This window comes from Chiloscyllium punctatum, chromosome 1, assembly GCF_047496795.1.
Source record: "Chiloscyllium punctatum isolate Juve2018m chromosome 1, sChiPun1.3, whole genome shotgun sequence".
NCBI classification, from domain to species: Eukaryota; Metazoa; Chordata; class Chondrichthyes; order Orectolobiformes; family Hemiscylliidae; genus Chiloscyllium; species Chiloscyllium punctatum.
In genome coordinates, this window is record NC_092739.1 from 27058923 (window position 1) to 27080955 (window position 22033).

At 41.0% G+C, this 22033-nt stretch overlaps 1 protein-coding gene across 1 annotated transcript in view; it reads right to left on the reverse strand.

The window, feature by feature from the left end:
• Positions 1–22033, reverse strand: part of elovl6 (ELOVL fatty acid elongase 6) — a 105575-nt gene that overhangs the window by 25821 nt on the left and 57721 nt on the right. The window contains 1 exon segment of the mRNA XM_072582439.1: positions 10272–10403. Within this exon segment, the coding sequence (XP_072438540.1) occupies positions 10272–10403 (132 nt within the window).

A 22033-nucleotide genomic window follows, 5' to 3' on the forward strand; every position in this document is an offset into this window, starting at 1 on the left:
GGTTACTCTTCAGAGGGTCAGTGTGGACTTGTTGGGCTAAAGGGTCAGTGTCCACACTGTAGGGAATCCAGTCTAATCTCGAAACATGATGTAACCAGTTCCTAGCAGTATGTTCTGTGAATCTGAGAAAATTATTTCGGTGATGAACATGTTATGTAAAATACTTGAAGGTCAGTGATTTTGAACATTAGATTTAAATATAAAAGCTATAAATATTTCATGAAATTAAACAAATGTTTGTGCACACATGCTGATGTACATATGGAGGTGCTTTAAGTGATTTCCATGCAAATGGTTTATTGCATTGTTAAATGGGACAAAATGAAAGCCTAGCTGGAATACTCTAATCGAGATGTAAAATTCCAGCTTGTACCATAACTTCTTGGGGTCATGGATCCTGAATCCATTTGATCTTTTCATAATCAAGAAGAAACAACGAATTAGTTCCTCATGTTACCATGAGAATGCTGTAGCAAAGCTCAAAATTTCTCTTCGAGTGTTACAAATATACAGCGTGGAAATAGACTTTCCGGTCATACCCATGCACGCCGACCAGGTATCCTAAATTAATCCAGTCCCATTTGCTAGCACTGGGCCAATAACCCTCTAAACCCTTCTGTACATATACCCATCCAGGTGCCTTTTGAGTGTTAAAGCCTCCACCACTTTCTCTGGCAGCTCATTCCATTCATGCAGAGGGTAGTGTATCTAAAAGTTGCCCCTCAGGTCCTTTTAAATCTTTCCCCTCCCATCCTAAACCTAGATCCTCTAGTTCTGGACTCCCCCATCCTAGGGAAAAGACTTTGTTTATTTACCCTATCAATGTATCTCATAATTTTATAAACCTCTAAGGTCACCCCTCAGTCTCTGATGCTCCAGGGAAAACAGCCGCAGCCTATTCAGCCTCTCCCTATAGCTCAAACCCTCCAATCCTGGCAACATCCTTGTTAATCTTTTCTGAACCCTTTCAAGTTTCACCACATCCTTCCTACAACAGGGAGACCAGAATTGCACACTATTCCAAAAGTGGCCTAACCAATGTCCTATACAGTCACAACAATGACTTCCCAATTCCTGTACTCAGTGCACTGACCAATAAAGAAAAGCATACCAATCACCAACTTTTTCCATCCTATCTACCTGCAACTCTACTTTCAAAGAAACTGCACTTCAGCAACATTCCCCAGGATCTTACCATAAAGTGTATACATCCTGTCCTGATTTGAGTTTTCAAAATGCATCACCTCACATTTATCTAAATTAAACTCCATCTGCCATTCTGATCAAGCTCCTGCTGTACTGAGGTAACCTTTTTCACTATCCACTACGTGTCCAATTTTGGTGTAATCTGCAAACTACTTAACTGTATCTACAGTCACATCCAAATTATTTATATAAATGACAAAAAGGAGATGGACCCAGAACTGACCCGTGTCGCATACCATTGGTCACAAACTTCCAGTCCGAAAAGCAATCCTCCACTGCCACCCTCTTTTCTACCTTCGAGCCAGTTCTGTTCTCACTGTATTCCACGTGATCTAACCTTGCTAACTAGTCTACCATGAGGAACCTCGTCAAATGTCCATACTGATCACGTCCACATAGATCATGTCCACCGCTCTGCCGTCAATCTTCTTTTGTTGCTTCTTTAAAAAACTCAATCAAGTTAGTGAGACCTGATTTCTCAAACACAAAGCCACGCTGACTATCCTGAAAATCAGTCCTTGCATCATAAACCCTATCCCTCAGGGTTCCTTCCAACAACTTGCCCACCAATGTCAGACTCCCTAGCTTTTCCTTACCATGTTTCTTAAATAGTGGCACCACATTAGCCAACCTCCAGTCTTTCAGCACGTTACCCATGACTATCGACGATACAAGTATCTCAGCAAGGGACCAGGCAATCACTTTCTTTGCTTCTCAGAGTTCTAGCGTACATTTGATCAGATCCTGGGGATTTATCCACCTTTATGCGTTTTAAGACATCCAGCACCACCACCTCTGCAATAAGGACATTTTTCAAGATGCTGCCATCGCTTGTAATGCTTTTCTTACAAAAGCAGTTTTCAAAAGTTTGCGGAGATCGTTTATCATTTATGACTATAAAGTCATGGAGTCCTACAACATGTAGGGAGGCTCTTTGACAGTCCATAAACCTAGATTAGAGTGATGCTGGAAAAGCACTGCAAGTCAAGCAGCAGTGGAGCAGGAAAATCGACGTTTCGGGCAAAAGCCCTTCATCATTCCTATGAAGGGCTTTTGCCCAAAATGTCGATTTTCCTGCTCCTCAGATGCTGCCTGACCTGCTGTACTTTTCCAGTACCACCTTAATCTAGACTCTGGTTTCTAGCACCTGCAGTCCTTGTTTTTACCTCTCTGAACAATCCATGCCGACCAAAATGTCCATCCACTCTAACCCCACTTCCCTGCACTTGGCCCATATCCTTCTAAACCTTTCCTATCCATGTATCTGCCCAAATGCCTTTTCAATGTTGTTAATGCACTCACCTCAACCACTTCCACTGGCAGATCATTCTATGTGCATACCACCTTCAGTGTAAAAAGTTGCCACTCAGGTTCATTTTACTCCTTCTCCTCTAATCCCAAACTGATGCCCTCTAGTCTCAATTCCCCAACCCTAGGAATAAGACTGAATGCATTCACCATATCCAAGCCTCTCATGACCTTATACACTTCCCTCAATCTCCTATGCTCGAAAGAATAAAGTCCTAGCTTGTCCAACGCCTTCCTATAACTCATACAGTTGAGTCCAGGAAATATCCTTGTAAATTTCTTCTGCACTCTTTCAGTTTAATACCACCCTTCCTATAGCAAGGTGACCAAAACTGAGCGCAATATTCCAAATGCAGCCAGACCAAAGTCCTGTACAACTACAACATAAAGCTTCTCAACTTCTATATTCAATGCCCTGACTGATGAAGGCCAGTGTGCCAAAAGTCTTTTTCATTGCCCTGTCTACCTGTGACTCCACATTCAGAGAACCATGCACCTGAACTGCAAGGTCCCTCCTGTTCCACCACACAAGGCCCCACCATTCACCATGAAACTCCTATCTTGATTTGACTTTCCAAAATGCAAGACTTTACACTCACTTTAAACTCCATTTGCCATTTCTTGGCCCACTTCCCCAGCTGATAAACTCCTGCTACAACTTCTGATACCACCTGTTTTGGTGTCATCTGCAAACTTTCTAATCATGTCTTGTATATTCTCATTTAAACCATTGATATAGATAACAGATAGCAATGGGCCAGCACCGACCTCTGAGGCACACCAATTAAACCAATTGTGTATCCAAAGGAGATTGTGTATAAGGTATGAGCAGGTACAGAAAGAGTTGTTTTGGATTGCATGACAAAGGCTCAGCTAGCATGACTTTGACCAGATAAGAACTTGCAGTAAACAAGGAAGTGCTGGAGGCAAAGGTAGTTGTTTAAAGAGGTAAAGAACATCCACTGTATCATGTCAGTTAACAAGATGACAGCATCTATTGTGTAATGCCAGATGGCTTAATTTTTACTGTTGATGCTCGCCGATAGTAATGGTCACCTAATCAATATAGATATTGCTGTATTCGGATGCTGTTCCCTGTAAGTGACTACATAATTCCTCAAGAATCTGTTGTTCGAGAGAAGACAAAGAAATCATGTCTCTGTGCACATGGGCAATCGTTCGCTCTCTCCAGAACCGGAAATATGATGAAGGCAAAGCCATATTGTGTCTCAGTGTTTGCTTCAACTGATATGGGGATAGGGAAACAGGACGGCAATTTGAGAGCTCCGCCTGGATTCCACATAATCTTACCTTCCAGAGCAGCCTATGTAGAACCTGATCAAAGGCCTTACTGAAATCCATATATACTATGCCTACAGCCCTGCCTTCATCAACCTTCCTAGCCACTTCAAAGAACTCTTAACAAATTTGTCACGTATGATCGCCCAAGCACAAAGCCATGCTGACTACTCCTAATCAAACACTGTTTTTCCAAATGCATGTATATCTTATCTCTCAGAATCTTCTCAAGTAACTGGCTAACTGGTGTACAGCTTTTTCTTTGCAGCCTTTCTTGAATAAGGTACAACATTCACTACCCTCTAGTCTTCCGGGACCTCGCCGGTGGCTAATGATGATGCATAAATGATGCTAAAGCCCCTGCAACTACTTCTCTAGCCTCTTGCAGTGTTCTTGGATATATCTGGTCAGAACCAGATTTATCCACCTTCACACCTTCTAATATGTCCAACACCTCCCTCTAAACTTGATATGGACTGTCCCCAAGACATGACCACTAACTTCTCCAAGTCTTCATATCTTTGTCCACTGTAAACACAGAGGAGAAATATTCACTGAGGACTTCCTGTGGTTCTAGACATACATGTCCACTTTGGTCATTGAGGGGCCCTATTCTCTCTCCAATTATTCCTTTCCCTTTAATATAAGAATCTCTTTGGAATCAGTGGGGATATATTGTGCCAGAAGTTGCTGAAGGTTGCCTTGCAGAGTGCTCCAAGTGTTGAAAATTTCCTTCAACTCAAAAGATATGGACACTTGAAATTGTTTCATTATTAATTGCCACTTCAAGCAATGAGGGGAACACAGTATCTGAGACTATGGTGATCAATGGGACCAATGAACTGTCTCTTTAATCGATTAAATCAAAAAGATCGAGAAAGAAACTGAACAACGATAAAAGAAATAGGGTGAATTTGCAACAAACTAGTAAAAGAATAGAAATGAGGAGAGAAACAGATTATATTAAGAATGAGAAAAATACCTCTAATAAAAATTTTACAATATGCAAAAATGAGATTCCATTTCCCGGAGTCAGAAAGGTTGAGTGGGACTGCAGTCCTAACTCAACAGCAGGAAGCTTAAATTTACACTCATGCAGCCCACCTAGCAATTTTTTTGGAATTCACCAGGAAATTGATAGTGCAATTCATATTTGCAAGTTTAGTAACATAAATTGACCAATAATTTGTTATTCACACCATTCCTTTTATCTATTTGTAATTTGCTAGATTTTCTTTCATTTTCCAGTAATGCATATTACACCTTTAGAGGCACTTGCAAGCAAATTCTAGATCAATAATTGGAAGTTAGTGATCAACAGACAACAGCTATTAATGTCTTAAATCTTTTCAGAAAAAAAAAGAGAGAAAACTATAAATAACTATAAAACATAACTATAAATAAGCTAGCATAATGATTGATACTTCAATGGCAAGGACCTGGGAATTTACACAATGTAGGAACAGTAGGGAGGCCATGGGAGCACTGTCCACCAAATACAACATGACATATCAAAACAGCCTTTTGCATTTATTTTCCAGAACCAGTGAACAAGGTAGCGATTCCTGTGGTTTGGGGAATGTAGTAGTATAGGCACTTTTATAAATGTAACACTGCAAAGTTTATCAAAAACATTAAAATCACTATTTTCTTCATAGAAAATTATCAAAGAAAACAGAATAATAGAACAATCAAAAGTGATTTGAAAGAATGTATACACAGAGGTGGCACAGTGGCTCAGTGGTTAGCACTGCTGCCTCTCAGCATCAGGGACCCATTCTCCCTGTGTCTGTGTGGGTTTCCTCCAGATGCTCTGGTTTCCTCCCACTGTCCAAAGATGTGCAAGTTAGGTGAATTGGCCAAGCTAAATTGCCCTTAGTGTTCAGGGCTGTGTAGGTGAGATGCATTAATCAGAGGAAAATGTAGGGTAATGCGCCTGTGTGGGAAACTCTTCGGGGGGTAGGTGTGGGTTTGTTGGGCGGTAGGCCTGTTTCCACACGGTAGGGATTCTAATTCTAAAGATTCAGTTATAAGCAATAGGAAGAGTCAGGGCAGAATAATAGCTCTTAAGTACACTTGATTGCCAACTGTACTAATCTGCCTTTTGCATCTCCCTTCCCACATTTAACTGACTTATACTGATATACTTCCTTGTCACCCTGAGTATATGCAGCTTTGCAAATACGGTCAGTGTCATACAGCATGGCAACAAACCCTTCAGCCTAACCAGTCGAGGTCAACCACCTGCCTGCACTTGGCCCACATCCCTCAAAACATTTCCTATTCATGTACTTATCCAAATGTCTTTCAAACGTTGTAACTGTACTCTGTTTCAAGATGTTGCTCCTCAAGTACTTTTTAAACTGTAGCTCCTCTCAATTTAAAAAGATGCCCCCTAATTTTCAACTCCCCACCTAGAGGGAAAAAAACCCTTGTCATCCACCTTATTTTATGCCCCTCACGATTTTATAAACCTCAAAACGATCACCCTCAACCTCTTACACTCCAGTGAAGAAATCCCAGCCTATTTTTATATCTCAAACCCTCCATTCCCAGCAACATCCCGGTAAACGTTTTCTGAACTCTTGCTAATTTTATTTCATCTTTCCTATTACAGTAGGGTGACCAGAACTGTACACAACACTTCAAAAGTGGCCTCACCTATGTCCTGTTCAACCTCAATATGATGTCCCAACTACTAGACTCAAAGTTCTGGGCAATGAAGGCAAGCGTGCTAAACACGTTAACTACCTTCTAAGGTGATGCAAACTTCAAAGAATTACGTAACGGAACCCCTAGGTCTCCACAACACAACCCAGGGCCTTACCATTAATCGTATAAGTTCTGTTTTTGTTTGTATTACAAAAATGCAACACCTCACATTTTCCAAATTAAACTCTTTATGCCAAACCTCAGCAGAATCCTTTACTGCAAAGGTGTGTCCAGGCTGAGTCATTAAGTATGTTCAAGGCCAAGATAGAAAGATTTGGGGAAATGTAGATTTTAGATTATAAGGAATCCTTTATTTTATTTAATAGTCTAGCAATGCTATCACTAGACCATCATCTCCCCTCTGTTTCAACACCACTATCTTGATACCCTCAGCTGGCATTCATCTGCACTCGTGGAGGTGGTGGCTTTCCAATACCAAACGAGTGGAATTACTTCACTTACGAGTTAGCTGATTAACATGGGGACCATCGCAGACAATCCCTGCACCCTGCTTGCAGGACACCCTCATGTACCCACTCACTGCACTGACTGTGAGCAGTCAGAGCCCTGGCTAATTCCTTCCTTCCTTCCTCTCCACTCCCTCTCAAGCCTGCAGTCACAGAGATCAATTTTAGGGCCTGTCACCACATACCACCACAAGACAGGGACCTTCCGAGTCAATAGTTGTGCATAGGAATTTCTCACTCTTTGGTTTAGACACAGATGGAATAGTTCAAGCATCTAAAGCAATATCTCCTTTGTTTTAACTGGAACTTCAACTATTGGCCTGGGGGGTTTGTTAGCATTGAAACTTAAATGGCATTTGGATGCTCTTTCAAAGCGATTATGAGGAAATAAAAATAAACTGATATACCAATGTCAAAATGGGATCTGTTATATGATATCATTTAGAGAATGAACAGCACTCTTCAATAACTGCTTCTGTTTTTGCATTCCTAATATAGAAGAATTGTATCATACGCATGTAGATCAAAATAGGAAGACTACACAGCCTACTTGGCTTCTCACCCATTAAAATAAATTGGTAAAAATTAAATAACAGGTGCATTATGTTCTGCTCCCAAAATTCCACTAAATGATAATTTATGCCAAATATAACAGTCAGTAATTACCCCTATTGGTTAATAATGATTACTGGGGATCAGCGTAAGTAGTAATTATTCATTGTGCTACGAGTTCAATATAACATCAACATGTAGCATTGAATCTTTTTAAAAGCAGTGTTTGAAAACTGCTGCAAACAAAGCAAACCACTTTGGAGATCAGGAATGGCAATCTGAATCAATAAACTCCGAAGTGTGAAAAAGCAAAGTAAATAAAAACTGAAAGGTTTTCTAAAATAATACTACTACTAGTGGCATAGTACTTAGTTTAAAATAGAAATAGTTATACATCTATTAAATAAAGTTTGATATTTTCAGAAGGTCACAAGATTTTGCTGTCACTCATCTCTTATCTAAAGTTGCAAGACAGAAGCAACATTTTTTGAGCAACTCGAAAAAGTGAAACATTTTTTCCCAGATTCTCAATAGATTCTGGAAAGGTTATATCAGACTGGAAAGTAGACAATATCTCCTATGTTCAAGGGTAGGAGGCAGAAGATCAGAAACTATAGGCCAATTTGCTTGACATCTGTTATGGGGAACATGTTAGAATCAATCATTAGTAAAGTTAGAGGTCGGCACTTAATCTTAAGGTATTTGGGAAGAAGGATGGTCTTGAGAAGGGGAAGTCATGCTTCACAAATTTATTGGAGTGCTTTGTAGGAGTAACAAGTGCTGTGGATAAAGAGCAGCCCATAAGTGGACTGTACTTGAATTTCAGAAAACATTTAACAAGATGCCATGTCAATTGTTATTGCAAAACGTGTAGGGGTTGACATATCAGTGTAGACAGAAGATTACCTGGCTAGCAGAAAACTGTTCACATAAGAGAGCCTTTTTCCGATTGGCAAGATGTGACAAGAAAAGTCCTCAGGAGTCTAACGTTGGGCCTCAGCTTTCCATGATTTATATCAATGATTTAGATGAGGGGAAAGAAAGCATGGTAAGTAAATTTGCAGAGGTAGGAAATTATGTTGCGAAGTGTACATAAGGTGGTTGCAGACTGATATAGATAGGTTGAATGAATGGGCAAAAATCTGATGTATGGCATATAATGTGAAAAAATGTGAAGCAGTAAGATTAAAAAAAAAGCAGACTTACAACAGAGAACGCTTACAAAATTCTGAGAAGCAGAATGATCTAGGTATAATAGTCACAAAAAACTAGTATGCAAGTACAGCAAAGAATCAAGAACGCCAATGGAATTATTGCAAGGCAGCGAACATAAAAGAATGTTATCCTTCAGTTATGCAGGGCATAGGAGAAAATGCAACTCCAGCACTGTGTGCCATTTTCTTATTTAGAGGATGTAAATGCATTGAAAGGACTTGAGTGGAGGATTATCAGATATCTAGAAAGAATTGGCTGTTATGGAGAAAAGGTTAGAACATAGAACAGTACAGCACAGAACAGGCTCTTCAGCCCATGATGTTGTGCCGAACAGATTCCTTTTGTTTCCATTGCAGTTTAGAAGAGCTGAGGGGCGATTTGATTGAAGTTTTGACAAGATGAATATAGATGGAGAGACAAGAATATTTCCCTTTGTAGGAGAGTATAGGGGAGCACCACTTTAAAATTAGGAGTTGACCTTTTAGGATAAAGTAGTAGCTTTTCTCTTAAGAAGTGTTGATTGTGCAACTTTGAAACCCTTGGCCTCAGAAGGCATTGGAGGTGCCTTCACCTCCTATATTCAAAATTTTGAATATTTTCTAAGGCATAGATAAATTCTTGTTAGGCAAGGGAATCAGGATTTATCAGGTTTGATGGGATGTGGAAGTTGAAGCAAACCAACCAGTCAGACATGATCTTATTGATGGCGCAACAGGCATGAAAGGTCAACTGGCCTACTTCTGCCCCTAACTTTTTATGTTCTGAAATGCACAATTAATCCTCTGGCCACGCAAGCTATACATTTTGAGACGTCTGTTTTGGGACAAAGATCACTCCAAATGTTTAAATTCTAATAATAAATAGCGAGAACGTAGCACTTATTATAGCCAAAATTTCAATAAATTTAAGAATCTCTTTCCTGCTGCATTTTCCCCATATTTGGTTTTTATTTCAGATTGCCAACATCTGCAGCATTTTTGTTCGTATTTAAGTTCACAAAGACGAGGTCCTGAACAAGAATGTTCAATATACAACGCAGAGAGCAATACCCTTGATTCAAATGCATTGAAAATTGAGGAAAAAGTAGCTCACTGCCATCTAAAGCTATTTCATAAGAAAAAGGTGAGATCACTTAAAAAGAACCATAACGATATGTCAGTTAAATTAATTGATATTGTGATAAGTAAAACTTTGGGTCTCTTCATTAATAAGGCAAGTAATCTTGTTATTTTTACAGAATACTATAAAACAAAGTATTGCAAACATCATTGCAAAATCAAAGTGGCAAAAAGTGTTTTCAACAGATGACAGTCAATACAAAATAACAAAGCAGATAACAATACCAATATATTGTTGTATACAATGAAAAGCAATTAAGACTAGAATTGGTACTGCTTTATGACAACTGGACAAATGAATTTAAAGATTATTAAAATTCTCATTCATGCATACAATATCAATAGGAAATGCCTCTCAACATCATTAAACAAGAGGAAAGAAGGTGACTCTTACCTGAAGAGTGCAAGGCTCAGTGACCACACCACCAAGGGTTTCCTCAACTCAAACTTTGCCCGCTGTTTCATCAAGTGACGACCACCAAATATAAATGCTGCGTACAGAGCTGAATACAAGAAAGACTTTTTCCTAAAAATAGCACAAACATTAGCTGTTAGTGCACTTACTTGAAACAGGTTGAAACAGCAGAGCTTAAGCATCCTTTGACTATAAATACCAATATACCCTCAAAAGATCCCTGACTTAAAACAAACTGTACATGCCTCATTACTCAACTTAGTGCAAAAAAGGCAATTACAAAGTTGCATTGTACTGAGGACAGATTGCAATCTTCACTAGCCAAAGTAAAAATTGCTGTCACCTGTGAACTTTTTTTTAAAACACGCAATATAAATGAATGATATGTCATTGTCTACATGTAAAAATGTACTGGACACTGTTAGGCTACCAATCTGTAGATACTTGATAAGCCCACATCTTCACAGAATGAAACCTTAACCCTGCCATCTTAAGGTGAGGTGGCAACTACCTTCACCTCCACACTGCACTTGCTAATTGCTCTGAAGGAAAAAGGTGGTCATGCTTCATGCAGTGAATGACAGTCAGCTTCTTAGTTTAGGAAACCCGAAATTTCATATTCCCTTCTTAGTATACTTCCCAGTCAACCCCAGTGCCTTTGATCTTCTCCAAATTCCAAACCAACTCATTTATTTGACTGTTCATCTTCAGACTTCATCCCAAATCTGAGAAATATCAAATTAATCATGCCACAGTAAAGCATTGTTTTCTTTGATACCCTTCCTTCACCTCATCAGAGGCAGGGTGACTGCTCATGACTCAACCTCGCACAATACCCCTTTCCACCCCATGTCTATTATCTCTCTCCAACCCCCCCATATGTTGCGATACCTCCTTAATAATTATTAACCCCTTGTATCCAAATATGTTGCCTCTACACAATCGATTTCCAGCTTTCCTCTCAAAGCAGTGGCCCCTGATAATCCCTCCTTGGCATACAAATGCATGCAGACCTGTTGTCACTCATTAGCAAGATTCTAATTTTGCCAGTCAGAAATTGATTAGAAAAATCAGACAACTTGCTCTTGTCATCAAGAATCTGATTATTGTCAATCTCATCCTATTTTTCCAACTTTCTGACCAGGGCTCAGATCGTTCAGGGTCTGGAAAGATCCTATTCTTGGCGCAAGTCATGCGACAAGTAACAGAGTTTGATATAAGCTCCGATTCAGAAGGACAGTTTTGAAATTTACGATACTGGAGATTTTTAGCAGGATAGTGGTACATGAATATCATGACTAGAACATAGAACATAGAACAATACAGCACAGAACAGGCCCTTCGGCCCACGATGTTGTGCCGAACTTCTATCCTAGATTAAGCACCCATCCATGTACCTATCCAAATGCCGCTTAAAGGTCGCCAATGAATCTGACTCTACCACTCCCACGGGCAGCGCATTCCATGCCCCCACCACTCTCTGGGTGAAGAACCCACCCCTGACATCTCCCCTATACCTTCCACCCTTCACCTTAAATTTATGTCCCCTTGTAACACTCTGTTGTACCCGGGGAAAAAGTTTCTGACTGTCTACTCTATCTATTCCTCTGATCATCTTATAAACCTCTATCAAGTCACCCCTCATCCTTCGCCGTTCCAACGAGAAAAGGCCGAGAACTCTCAACCTATCCTCGTATGACCTACTCTCCATTCCAGGCAACATCCTGGTAAATCTTCTCTGCACCCTCTCCAAAGCTTCCACATCTTTCCTAAAGTGAGGCGACCAGAACTGCACACAGTACTCCAAATGTGGCCTAACCAAAGTCCTGTACAGCTGCAACATCACCTCACGACTCTTGAATTCAATCCCTCTGCTAATGAACGATAATACTCCATAGGCCTTCTTACAAACTCTATCCACCTGAGTGGCAACCTTCAAAGATCTATGTACATAGACCCCAAGATCCCTCTGTTCCTCCACCTGACCAAGAACCCTACCATTAACCCTGTATTCCGCATTCTTATTTGTTCTTCCAAAATGGACAACTTCACACTTGGCAGGGTTGAACTCCATCTGCCACTCCTCAGCCCAGCTCTGCATCATATCTAAGTCCCTCTGCAGCCGACAACAGCCCTCCTCACTGTCCACAACTCCACCTATCTTTGTATCATCTGCAAATTTACTGACCCACCCTTCGACTCCCTCATCTAAGTCATTAATAAAAATTACAAACAGCAGAGGGCCCAGAACTGATCCCTGCGGAACTCCACTTGTAACTGGACTCCATGCTGAATATTTACCATCTACCACCACTCTCTGACTTCGACCGGTTAGCCAGTTTTCTATCCAATTGGCCAAATTTCCCTCTATCCCATGCCTCCTGACTTTCCGCATAAGCCTACCATGGGGAACCTTATCAAATGCCTTACTAAAATCCATGTACACTACATCCACTGCTCTACCCTCATCCACATGCTTGGTCACCTCCTCGAAGAATTCAATAAGACTTGTAAGGCAAGACCTACCCTTCACAAATCCGTGCTGGCTGTCCCTAATCAAGCAGTGCCGTTCCAGATACTCGTAAATCCTATCCCTCAGTACCCTTTCCATTACTTTGCCTACCACAGAAGTAAGACTAACTGGCCTGTAATTCCCGGGGTTATCCCTATTCCCTTTTTTGAACAGGGGCACAACATTCGCTACTCTCCAGTCCCCTGGTACCACCCCCGTTGCCAGTGAAGACGAGAAGATCATTGCCAACGGTACTGCAATTTCCTCTCTTGCTTCCCACATAATCCTAGGATATATCCCGTCAGGCCCGGGGGACTTGTCTATCCTCAAGTTGTTCAAAATGTCCAACACATCTTCCTTCCTAACAGATATCTCTTCTAGCTTATCAGTCCGTTTCACACTCTCCTCTTCAACAATACAGTCCCTCTCGTTCGTAAATACTGAAGAGAAGTACTTGTTCAAGACCTCTCCTATCTCTTCCGACTCAATACACAGTCTCCCACCACTGTCCTTGATCGGACCTACCCTCGTTCTCGTCATTCTCAGGTTTCTCACATACGCATAGAATGCCTTGGGGTTATCCTTGATCCTATCCGCCAGGGATTTTTCATGCCCTCTCTTAGCTCTCCTAATCCCTTTCTTCAGGTCCCTTCTGGCTATCCTGTATCCCTCCACTGCTCTGTCTGAACCTTGTTTCCTCAACCTTATGTAAGCCTCCTTCTTCCTCTTTACTAGACATTCAACCTCCCTCGTCAACCAAGGCTCCCTCACACGACCATTTCTTTCCTGCCTGATCGGTACATACATATCAAGGACACGTCGTATCTGCTCCTTGAAAAAGTCCCACATTTCCACCACATCCTTCCCTGACAGCCTATGCTCCCAACGTATGCTCCTCAAATCCTGTCTTACAGCATCGTAATTTCCCTTCCCCCAATTGTAAAAACTTCCTTGTTGTGTGCACCTATCCCTCTCCATAACCAAGGTGAAAGTGACAGAATTGTGGTCGCCATCACCAAAATGTTCACCCACTAACAAGCCCACCACTTGTCCCGGTTCGTTACCGAGTACCAAATCCAATATGGCCTCCCCTCTGGTTGGACAATCTACATACTGCGTTAGAAAAGCTTCCTGGACACACTGCACAAACACCGCCCCATCCAATCTACTTGATCTAAAGAGCTTCCAATCAATATTTGGGAAGTTGAAGTCGCCCATGACTACGACCCTGTGGCTTCTGCACCTTTCCAAAATCTGTTTCCCAATCTGTTTCTCCACATCTTTGCTGCTATTGGGGGGCCTATAATAAACACCCAACAAGGTGACTGCACCTTTCCTATTTCTGACTTCAGCCCATACTACCTCCAGAGGCAGATCGCCCTCAAACTTCCTTTCTGCAGCCGTTATACCATTTCTAATTAGCAATGCCACCCCCCCTCCTTTTTTACCACCCTCCCTAATCTTACTGAAACATCTGTAACCAGGAACCTCCAACAGCCATTCCTGTCCCTCATCTATCCATGTTTCCGTGATGGCTACAACATCGTAGTCCCAGGTACCGATCCATGCCTTAAGTTCACCCACCTTATTTCTGATACTCCTTGCATTGAAGTATACGCACTTGAGCCCATCTCTGTGTCCGTAAGTAGTCCCTGTCAGTGCTACCTTCTCCACAGCCTCCCTACAGTCTTGGACATCCTGACACACAGCTAGCTTACTTGCTGGACTACTAGTCGCTGTAGCTGAGCATAAATAACCTGGGGATGTATGTTCAAAGCCTCCGTGGGAAGTTGCAAAACCTAACAATCTGGCAGTATTATCCAACTATATATAGATTACATTATTTATCTGTAACTCCATTATTCAGTAGATTTTAATACAATTAGCAGGCTTTATTCAAAATCACATTGTCGTACATACACAATGATTAAACACCTTTTAAAAAAAATAGCAAAATTACTGGAGACCATTAGGTATGCTGGATCAGTCATCCTTTCAAGCGACAATTTACCTGTATTTTTTCATCCAAAGGCAAATGCCTCAGATACTCAAAGCTTAGTATCTGAGATGTAGGCAGATATACAAAAACAACGTAGCATTGAATCCCCCGGTATTTTAATTAATATAGGAATACACACAAGGAGCTGCTGTCGTCACTGGTATATGGTTTAATGTTTCAAACTTTGTGCTCCATTTATCAATAATCATAAATTTCAAACAAAAGTCGATCATAGTCAACTCAATGGAACTGATGCAGTTTCCTTGCCGATAAATTGCACATTGCACCACTTTACAAAAATTGTCGAGTTTAAGACTCTGTTTACATTGGAAACAAATTAGTACAAATTATAAAATTTTCATACTTTTCTAAAAAAGATACTTACACAACATATTAATTTAAAAGCATTATTCTAAAGGTTGTCATTGTGGTACAAGGAGTTTTATTGTTTTAAAATCTGAAAGCTACAATGTCAGGGCGAAATATTCAGAGGAACATTGCCGTAAGAACTATTTCTGAGACATTTCTATCGCACTTCCTAAAATTGACACAAACAGTCTTCGGTACATGCATACCAGGGAACAGGCCTGAAGGGTGCTAGCTAGATTATTGAAGCTGGAGTTTTAGATTGGTGCGTGTGTGTGTGTGTGTGTTTTTGTGGTGGGGTGCTACTGGAGGGGAGGTTTTAGAAACATAGAAAATAGGAGAAGGAGTACGCTATTCAGCTCTTTGAGACTGCTCCACCATTCAATATCATCACAGCTGATCATCCAACTCAATAACCTGTTTCCGCTTGCTCCCCATTTCCTTTGATCCCTTTAGCCCTAATTACTACATTATGGCTAACTCCTTTGTGAAAACATTCAATATTTTGCCATTAATCAATTTTTTCTGGGTGAAGAAATTTCCCATCTCAGCCCTATGTGGTCTACCTGTCCTTAAACGGTGACATGGAAAATCAGTTAGCTTAGTTAGCTAGATGGCTCATTTGTAAAGCAGAGCAATGCAAACAATTTCCACACTGGCTGAGGTTACCAAGAAGGACTCTCCTTCTCAAATTCTCCCTTACCTGAAGCATGGTAACCCTCTGGTTAAACCACCACTAGTTCTCTATCTGTCTCTCCACTTGAACTATGATCCTTGGTTCTGAGCTTTCCAGTCATCAGAAACATCCTTCTTGCATTTATCCTGTCTAGTCCTGCTAGGGGCTCTCTAGGTTTCTAGGAGATTCCCCACTCTTTTCTCTAGGCTCCAGTGAATATGTAGTCTTAAAAATGAATTGGGTCTTTCTTTGTACATCAGTCCAACCATGCATCAGTCTGGTAAACATTCATTGCACTCCTTGCAATACTAGACTATTTCCCTCAGAAAGGGAGGCCTAAACTGTACAAAATACTCTGGGCTTCCTCCGGGTGTTCCGGTTTCCTCCCACAATCCAAGGATGTGCAGGTTAGGTGAATTGGCCATGCTAAATTGCCCGCAGTGTTAGGTGTAGGGGAATGGGTCTGGGTGGGTTGCTATTCGCAGGGTTGGTGTGGACTTGTTGGGCTGAAGGGCATGTTTCCACACTGTAGGGAATCTAATCTAATCTAATGTGGTCTCACTCAGGCCCAGTACAATGGCAAGATATCCTTGCTGCTGTTCTCAAACCCTCATTATGAAGGTCAACATACCATGTGCTTTCTTCATCACCTGTTGCTCTTGTGTGCTTACTTTCAGTGACTGGTGTCCAACGACAGCCAGGTCTTAGTGCACCTCCCACTTTCCTAATCTAATCACCATTCAGATAATAATCTGCCTTCCTGATTTTGCTCCCAAGGTGGAAAACCTCACCTTTATCTCCATTACAATGCATTGCAATATCTGCCATGCATTGCTCAATGGGTCCGAATCACACAGAAGCAGCACTGCATCATTCCTCTCACCCAGCTTTTTGTCACCTGCAGATATTACACTTAGTTCACTTGTCTAAATCATCACTAAATATTGTGAATAGATTAGATTCCCTACAGTGTGGAAACAGGCCCTTCGGCCCAACCAGTCCATACCGACCCTCCGAAGAGTAACCCACCCAGACCCATTTCCCTCTGACTAATGGACCTATCACAAGGGACAATTTAATATGGCCAATTCACTTGATCTGCACATCTTTGGACTGTGGGAGGAAACCGAAGCACCAGGAGGAAGCCCATGCAGACACGGGGAGAAAGTGCAAACCACACAGACAGTCACCAGAGGCTGGAATTGAACCTTGGACCCTGGTGCTATGAGGCTGGGGCAAAAGCACGGAATCCTGTAGTACCCCACTAGTCACCATATAGAATCAAAGAGATGTACAACAGACCCTTTGGTCCAACCCATTCATGCTGACCAGATATTCCAACCCAATCTAGTCCCACCTGCCAGCACCCGGCTCATGCCCCTCCAAACCCTTCCTATTCATATACCCATCCAAATGCCTCTTAAATGTTGTAATTGTACCAGCCTCCACCACTTCCTCTGGCAGCTCATTCCATACACGTACCACCCCCGGTGTAAAAACATTGTCCCTAGGTCTCTTTTACATCTTTCCCCTCAAACCCTAAACCTATGCCTTCGACTTTTGGACTCCCCGACCCCAGGGAAAAGACTTTGCCTATTTACCCTATCCATGCCCCTCAATTTTGAAGGTCACCCATTAGACACTCCTGGGAAAATGGCCCCAGCCTGTTCAGCCTCTCCCTATAGCTCAAATCTTCCAACCCAGCAACATCCCTGTAAATCTTTTCTGAACCCTTTCAAGTTTCACAACATCTTTCCGATAGGAAGGAGACCAGAATTGCATGCGATATTCCAGCGGTGGAGTAACCATTGTCCTGTACAGCTGCAACATGACCTCCCAACTCCCGTACTCAATACTCTGACCAATAAAAAGAAAGCATACCAAACACCTTCTTCACTATCTTATCTACCCGTGACTCCATTTTCAAGGAGCTATGAACCTGCACTCCAAGGTCTCTTTGTTCAGCAGCACTCCCTAGGACCTTACCATTAAGTATATAAGATATGCTAAGATTTGCTTTCCCAAAATGCAGCGCCTCGCATTTATCTGAATTAAACTCCATCTGCCACTTCTCTGCCCATTGGCCCATCTGGTTAAGATTATGTTGTAATCTGAGGTAACCCTCTTCGCTGTTCACTATACCTCCAATTTTGTGTCATCTGCAAACTTACTAACTGTACCTCGTTCATCACTTGTCAGTTTCCCATCTGCCAACTAGTTCGCTGTCCATGTCAGTACACTACCACAATCTCATACACCTTTAACTTTACATCCTAAACTCTTATGTGGGACCTTACTGAAAGCCTTTTGAAAGTCCAAGAAAACCACATCTACTGGCTTCCCCCTCATTCACCTCTACTAGGTAAATTCTCAAAAACAATTCCAGTAAATTTGTAAAACTTGATTTCCCTTTAATAAAGCAATGCTCACTCTGTTTAATCTTGTCATGATTTTATAAGTGTTCTGCTTTAATATTTTTTATAATGGGGTCTAGTTCTTTACCAGACTAAGCAGCCTATAATTTTATTTTCTTGCAAGCTCCTGTTTTAATTTGAGAAATTACATTAGTTGCCCTTCAATCCATAAGAACTGTTCTAGAGTTTACAGAATTTTGGAAGATGGCCACCATCTCTAGGACCACTTCCTTAAGTACTTTAGAATTATCGAGCCCTGGGGAATTTAATCAACCTTGAATCCTACCAAGTTCCCCAATACAATTTCGCTACTTCAGTTTCTCATTCTCACTCGACCGCATGGTCCCCTACATGTTTGGGATGTTATTTGCGTCGTCCTTTGTGAAGACAGATTAAACACATAGGTTCTGTTTCCTATTCTAATTTCCCATGTTTGTGACTGTAGGGGACGTACATTTGCCTTCAAAAATCTTCTCTTCATATACCTATGGAAGCTTGTACGGTCAGAATGTATGTTTCTCCCCTAAGCATACTCTATCGTCCCCCCTTGCAATCAATCCCTTTGTCCTGCTTTGCTGAAATCTAAACCACTTCCAATCCTCAAATCTGTTTCCTTTTTGTTTGGCAAATCACCATGCCACTTCCTTGGATCTATTACTATCCTTTACTTTCCATGCTAGTCATGACCAGGCCACCTTTCCTGTTTTACTTTTGAGCCAGGTAGGAATGACAATTGTTGCTGTTCCTCCATACGCTATTTAAATGTTTTCCATTGTCTACCCACATCACCCCTTTAAGCAATGTTGCTCAATTTACCAGACTAGCTGACACCTCATTCTATTGCACCTCCCGTTAACTAAATTTAGGACCCTATTCTCAGAATTAATTATACCACTTTAATGAAGAATTCTATTAATTTATCACTTCTCAAGGAGCCTCCCACAGCCAATTTGTTGTGTCATACGAAAGAATAACTGGTCTACAAATGGCCAGTTCTGTCATTGGTTCCTTAATGTAGTGATCCACAAAACCACCTTTGCATACTCCAGGAATTCTTCTACAGCATTGTTAAATTTAGATTTTCGCCATCTATATGCAAATTAAAAGGCACACACTTGTATCTTTATCGTGAGTGTCTTCAATTTCCTGTTTAATGGCTTTCCCAATATTACCACTATATTTTGGGTGAGTTTCCGCGTATGGAGTCAGCTATTACAAGGGGGCATAGCTTTAAATTAAGGGGGGGTAGATATAGGACTGATGTTCGGGGTAGGTTCTTCACTCAGCGAGTCGTAAGATCATGGAATGCCCTGCCAGTAGCAGTAGTGGACTCTCCCTCTTTATGGGTATTTAAGCGGGCATTGGATAGGTATATGGAGGATAGTGGGTTAGTGTAGGTTAGGTGGGCTTTGATCGGCGCAACATCGAGGGCCGAAGGGCCTGTACTGCGCTGTATTGTTCTATGTTCTATGTTCTATGAGTTGATGCACATGCACACTCTCCATTACGATTTATTGCCGCTTGGTTTTTCGACGATCTACCCATACGGATTACACCTCCACCAAACTAATATTCACTGCTGTGTTGAATGTCCTTATTAACCATCAATGGTACCTCATTTCCTTTTTCTTTTTGTTAGTCCTTCCTAAAAAGTGGATATTCAGTTCCTATCCCTGGTCACCCTGCAGCCACATCTCCACATCCCAATATTGTACCTTTTTATATCATTTCTGCAATTAATTTATCCACTTTATTGCAAATTCTCATTGCACTAAAACACGTGATTGAAAGGTTCATCCTTTCATCATTTGTAATCCTGTTTGCATTATTTTACGCTGTGTCCCTGTTCGATTCCTATCCTTGAATTCTCTGCCTATCATTTTTCTTATTTCTTCTTATTCTGGCTTTTGTTTTTGCCCTTGCTTCCCTCTCTTCTGTCTCCCTGTATAGGTTACCATCCACTGCTGTTTTAGTTTAAACCCTTCTCATCCACATGAGCAGATATTCTCACCTAGGACATCAGTTCCGGGTCCTGCCCAAATGCTACCTGCGCCCCCATATTTAGCACCCCTCCATTTCTAGTTACTAATCTGGATTTATCCTCCCCAGTATAAACTGCCTAAATCCCTCAACTACCCACAGTCATCCACCTCTTCATCTCTGCCCAGACTCTTATTCTTATCCCTGATCAGATTCCCGTAAACTCTCCAACACATGTAAGCAAGAAAATCACAATACCAGTGATATAACTTCAACAAGCTGTACTTATTCTAACCAATGAATTGGTTTTGATTGTACACCTTAAAACTTAATTTAACATTCACTGCAAATATTTGCTCAGTGGGAGGTAGCCATTTACCTCAGGGATAAAGGAGTGTACAAATAAATACCATTATTAGCAGTTAATGGCTGTCAAGCCTACATGTTACAAAGTGACCTTCAACAAATCATGACCAGAAACAAAGGAAATATAGTGCTAACAATATTTCTCAGTGTCTTTCCATTCAATAGAGAGATGGAAAGATCTATATCAAAGGGCCTTTTTTTTATATACGAAAATTATTTTGTAAATTCTAGATCAATTTTATCTAACACCCTTTATAACCATAGAAAGTCCCAAAGCTGTTGAAACTTACAAAATCTAGCAGCCAGCTTTCATGTTGGGGCACAGTGGTTAGCATTGCGGCCTCACAGCACCAGGGATCCAGGTTTGACTCCAGCATGGGTGACAGTCTGTGTGGAGTTTGTGTGTTTGCCATGCTTGTGTGTTGCTGCCACATGCTCCAGTTTCCCCCCATAGGCCAATGAAGTAACAAAGATGTACAGGTTAGCTGGATTGATTATGCTAAATTGCTCCATAGTGTCCAGGGATATGCAGACAAGATGGATTAGCCATGGTAAATGCAGTCATGGGGATAGGATGGGGGCTGTGTCTGAGTGGGATGCTCGTCAGAGGATTAGTGCAGACTTGATGGGCCAAATGGCCTCTTTTCACAATGTAGGGATTCCATAACTCATTGAAACTTAGAAGAACGAGGGACAACCTTACTGTTTCTTATTGAAACTGATTCCTCAGGGGCTTGACAGGGCAGGTGTGGAGAGCTTGTGGGAGAGTCTAGAACCAGAGGCCATAATCTAAGAATAACAGGTTGCCCAGTTAAGAAACAGTTGATGAAGAATTTTCTCTCTCAGATGGTAGTGAAGCTGTGGAATTCTTTACTGCAGAGGACTGTAGAGGTTAGTTCATTAAGTATATTAAAGGCTGAGATAGATTTTTAAATCAGTAAGGGAATCAAGGGTAATGCAGAAAAGGCTGAAAAGTGGTGTTGAAGATTATCACATCAGCCATAATCTGATTGAATTGTGAGGGAATATCGCTAAGCTGAATAGCCTGCTTCTGGTTGTATAATTTAAATGATCTAATAAAACAAAATATAAACTGAAGTATTTTTATATAGATTTTCAGAACTTCATTTAGTAATCACTTAAATGTAGTACAGAATATGTGAAATGTTAAACAATTGCAATAATACTTAACACAGTTCTTCAAATTATAAATTTCTTTGTAAATTTTCCATTTGTTTCAAAAATTTGGGAATCAGATAATCACATAAGAATTTGTAAAAGGCTTGTTGATTTTGTTGGGGGTTACCTGGGATATAAATCTCTTTTTAAACTCTGCACAAAGATTGTGCCTTTACCATGGAAGAGATACACCAAGTAATCTTTCACTTGGTCTAATTTGTTCTTTAATTTCTGTAATGTGGAAAAAAC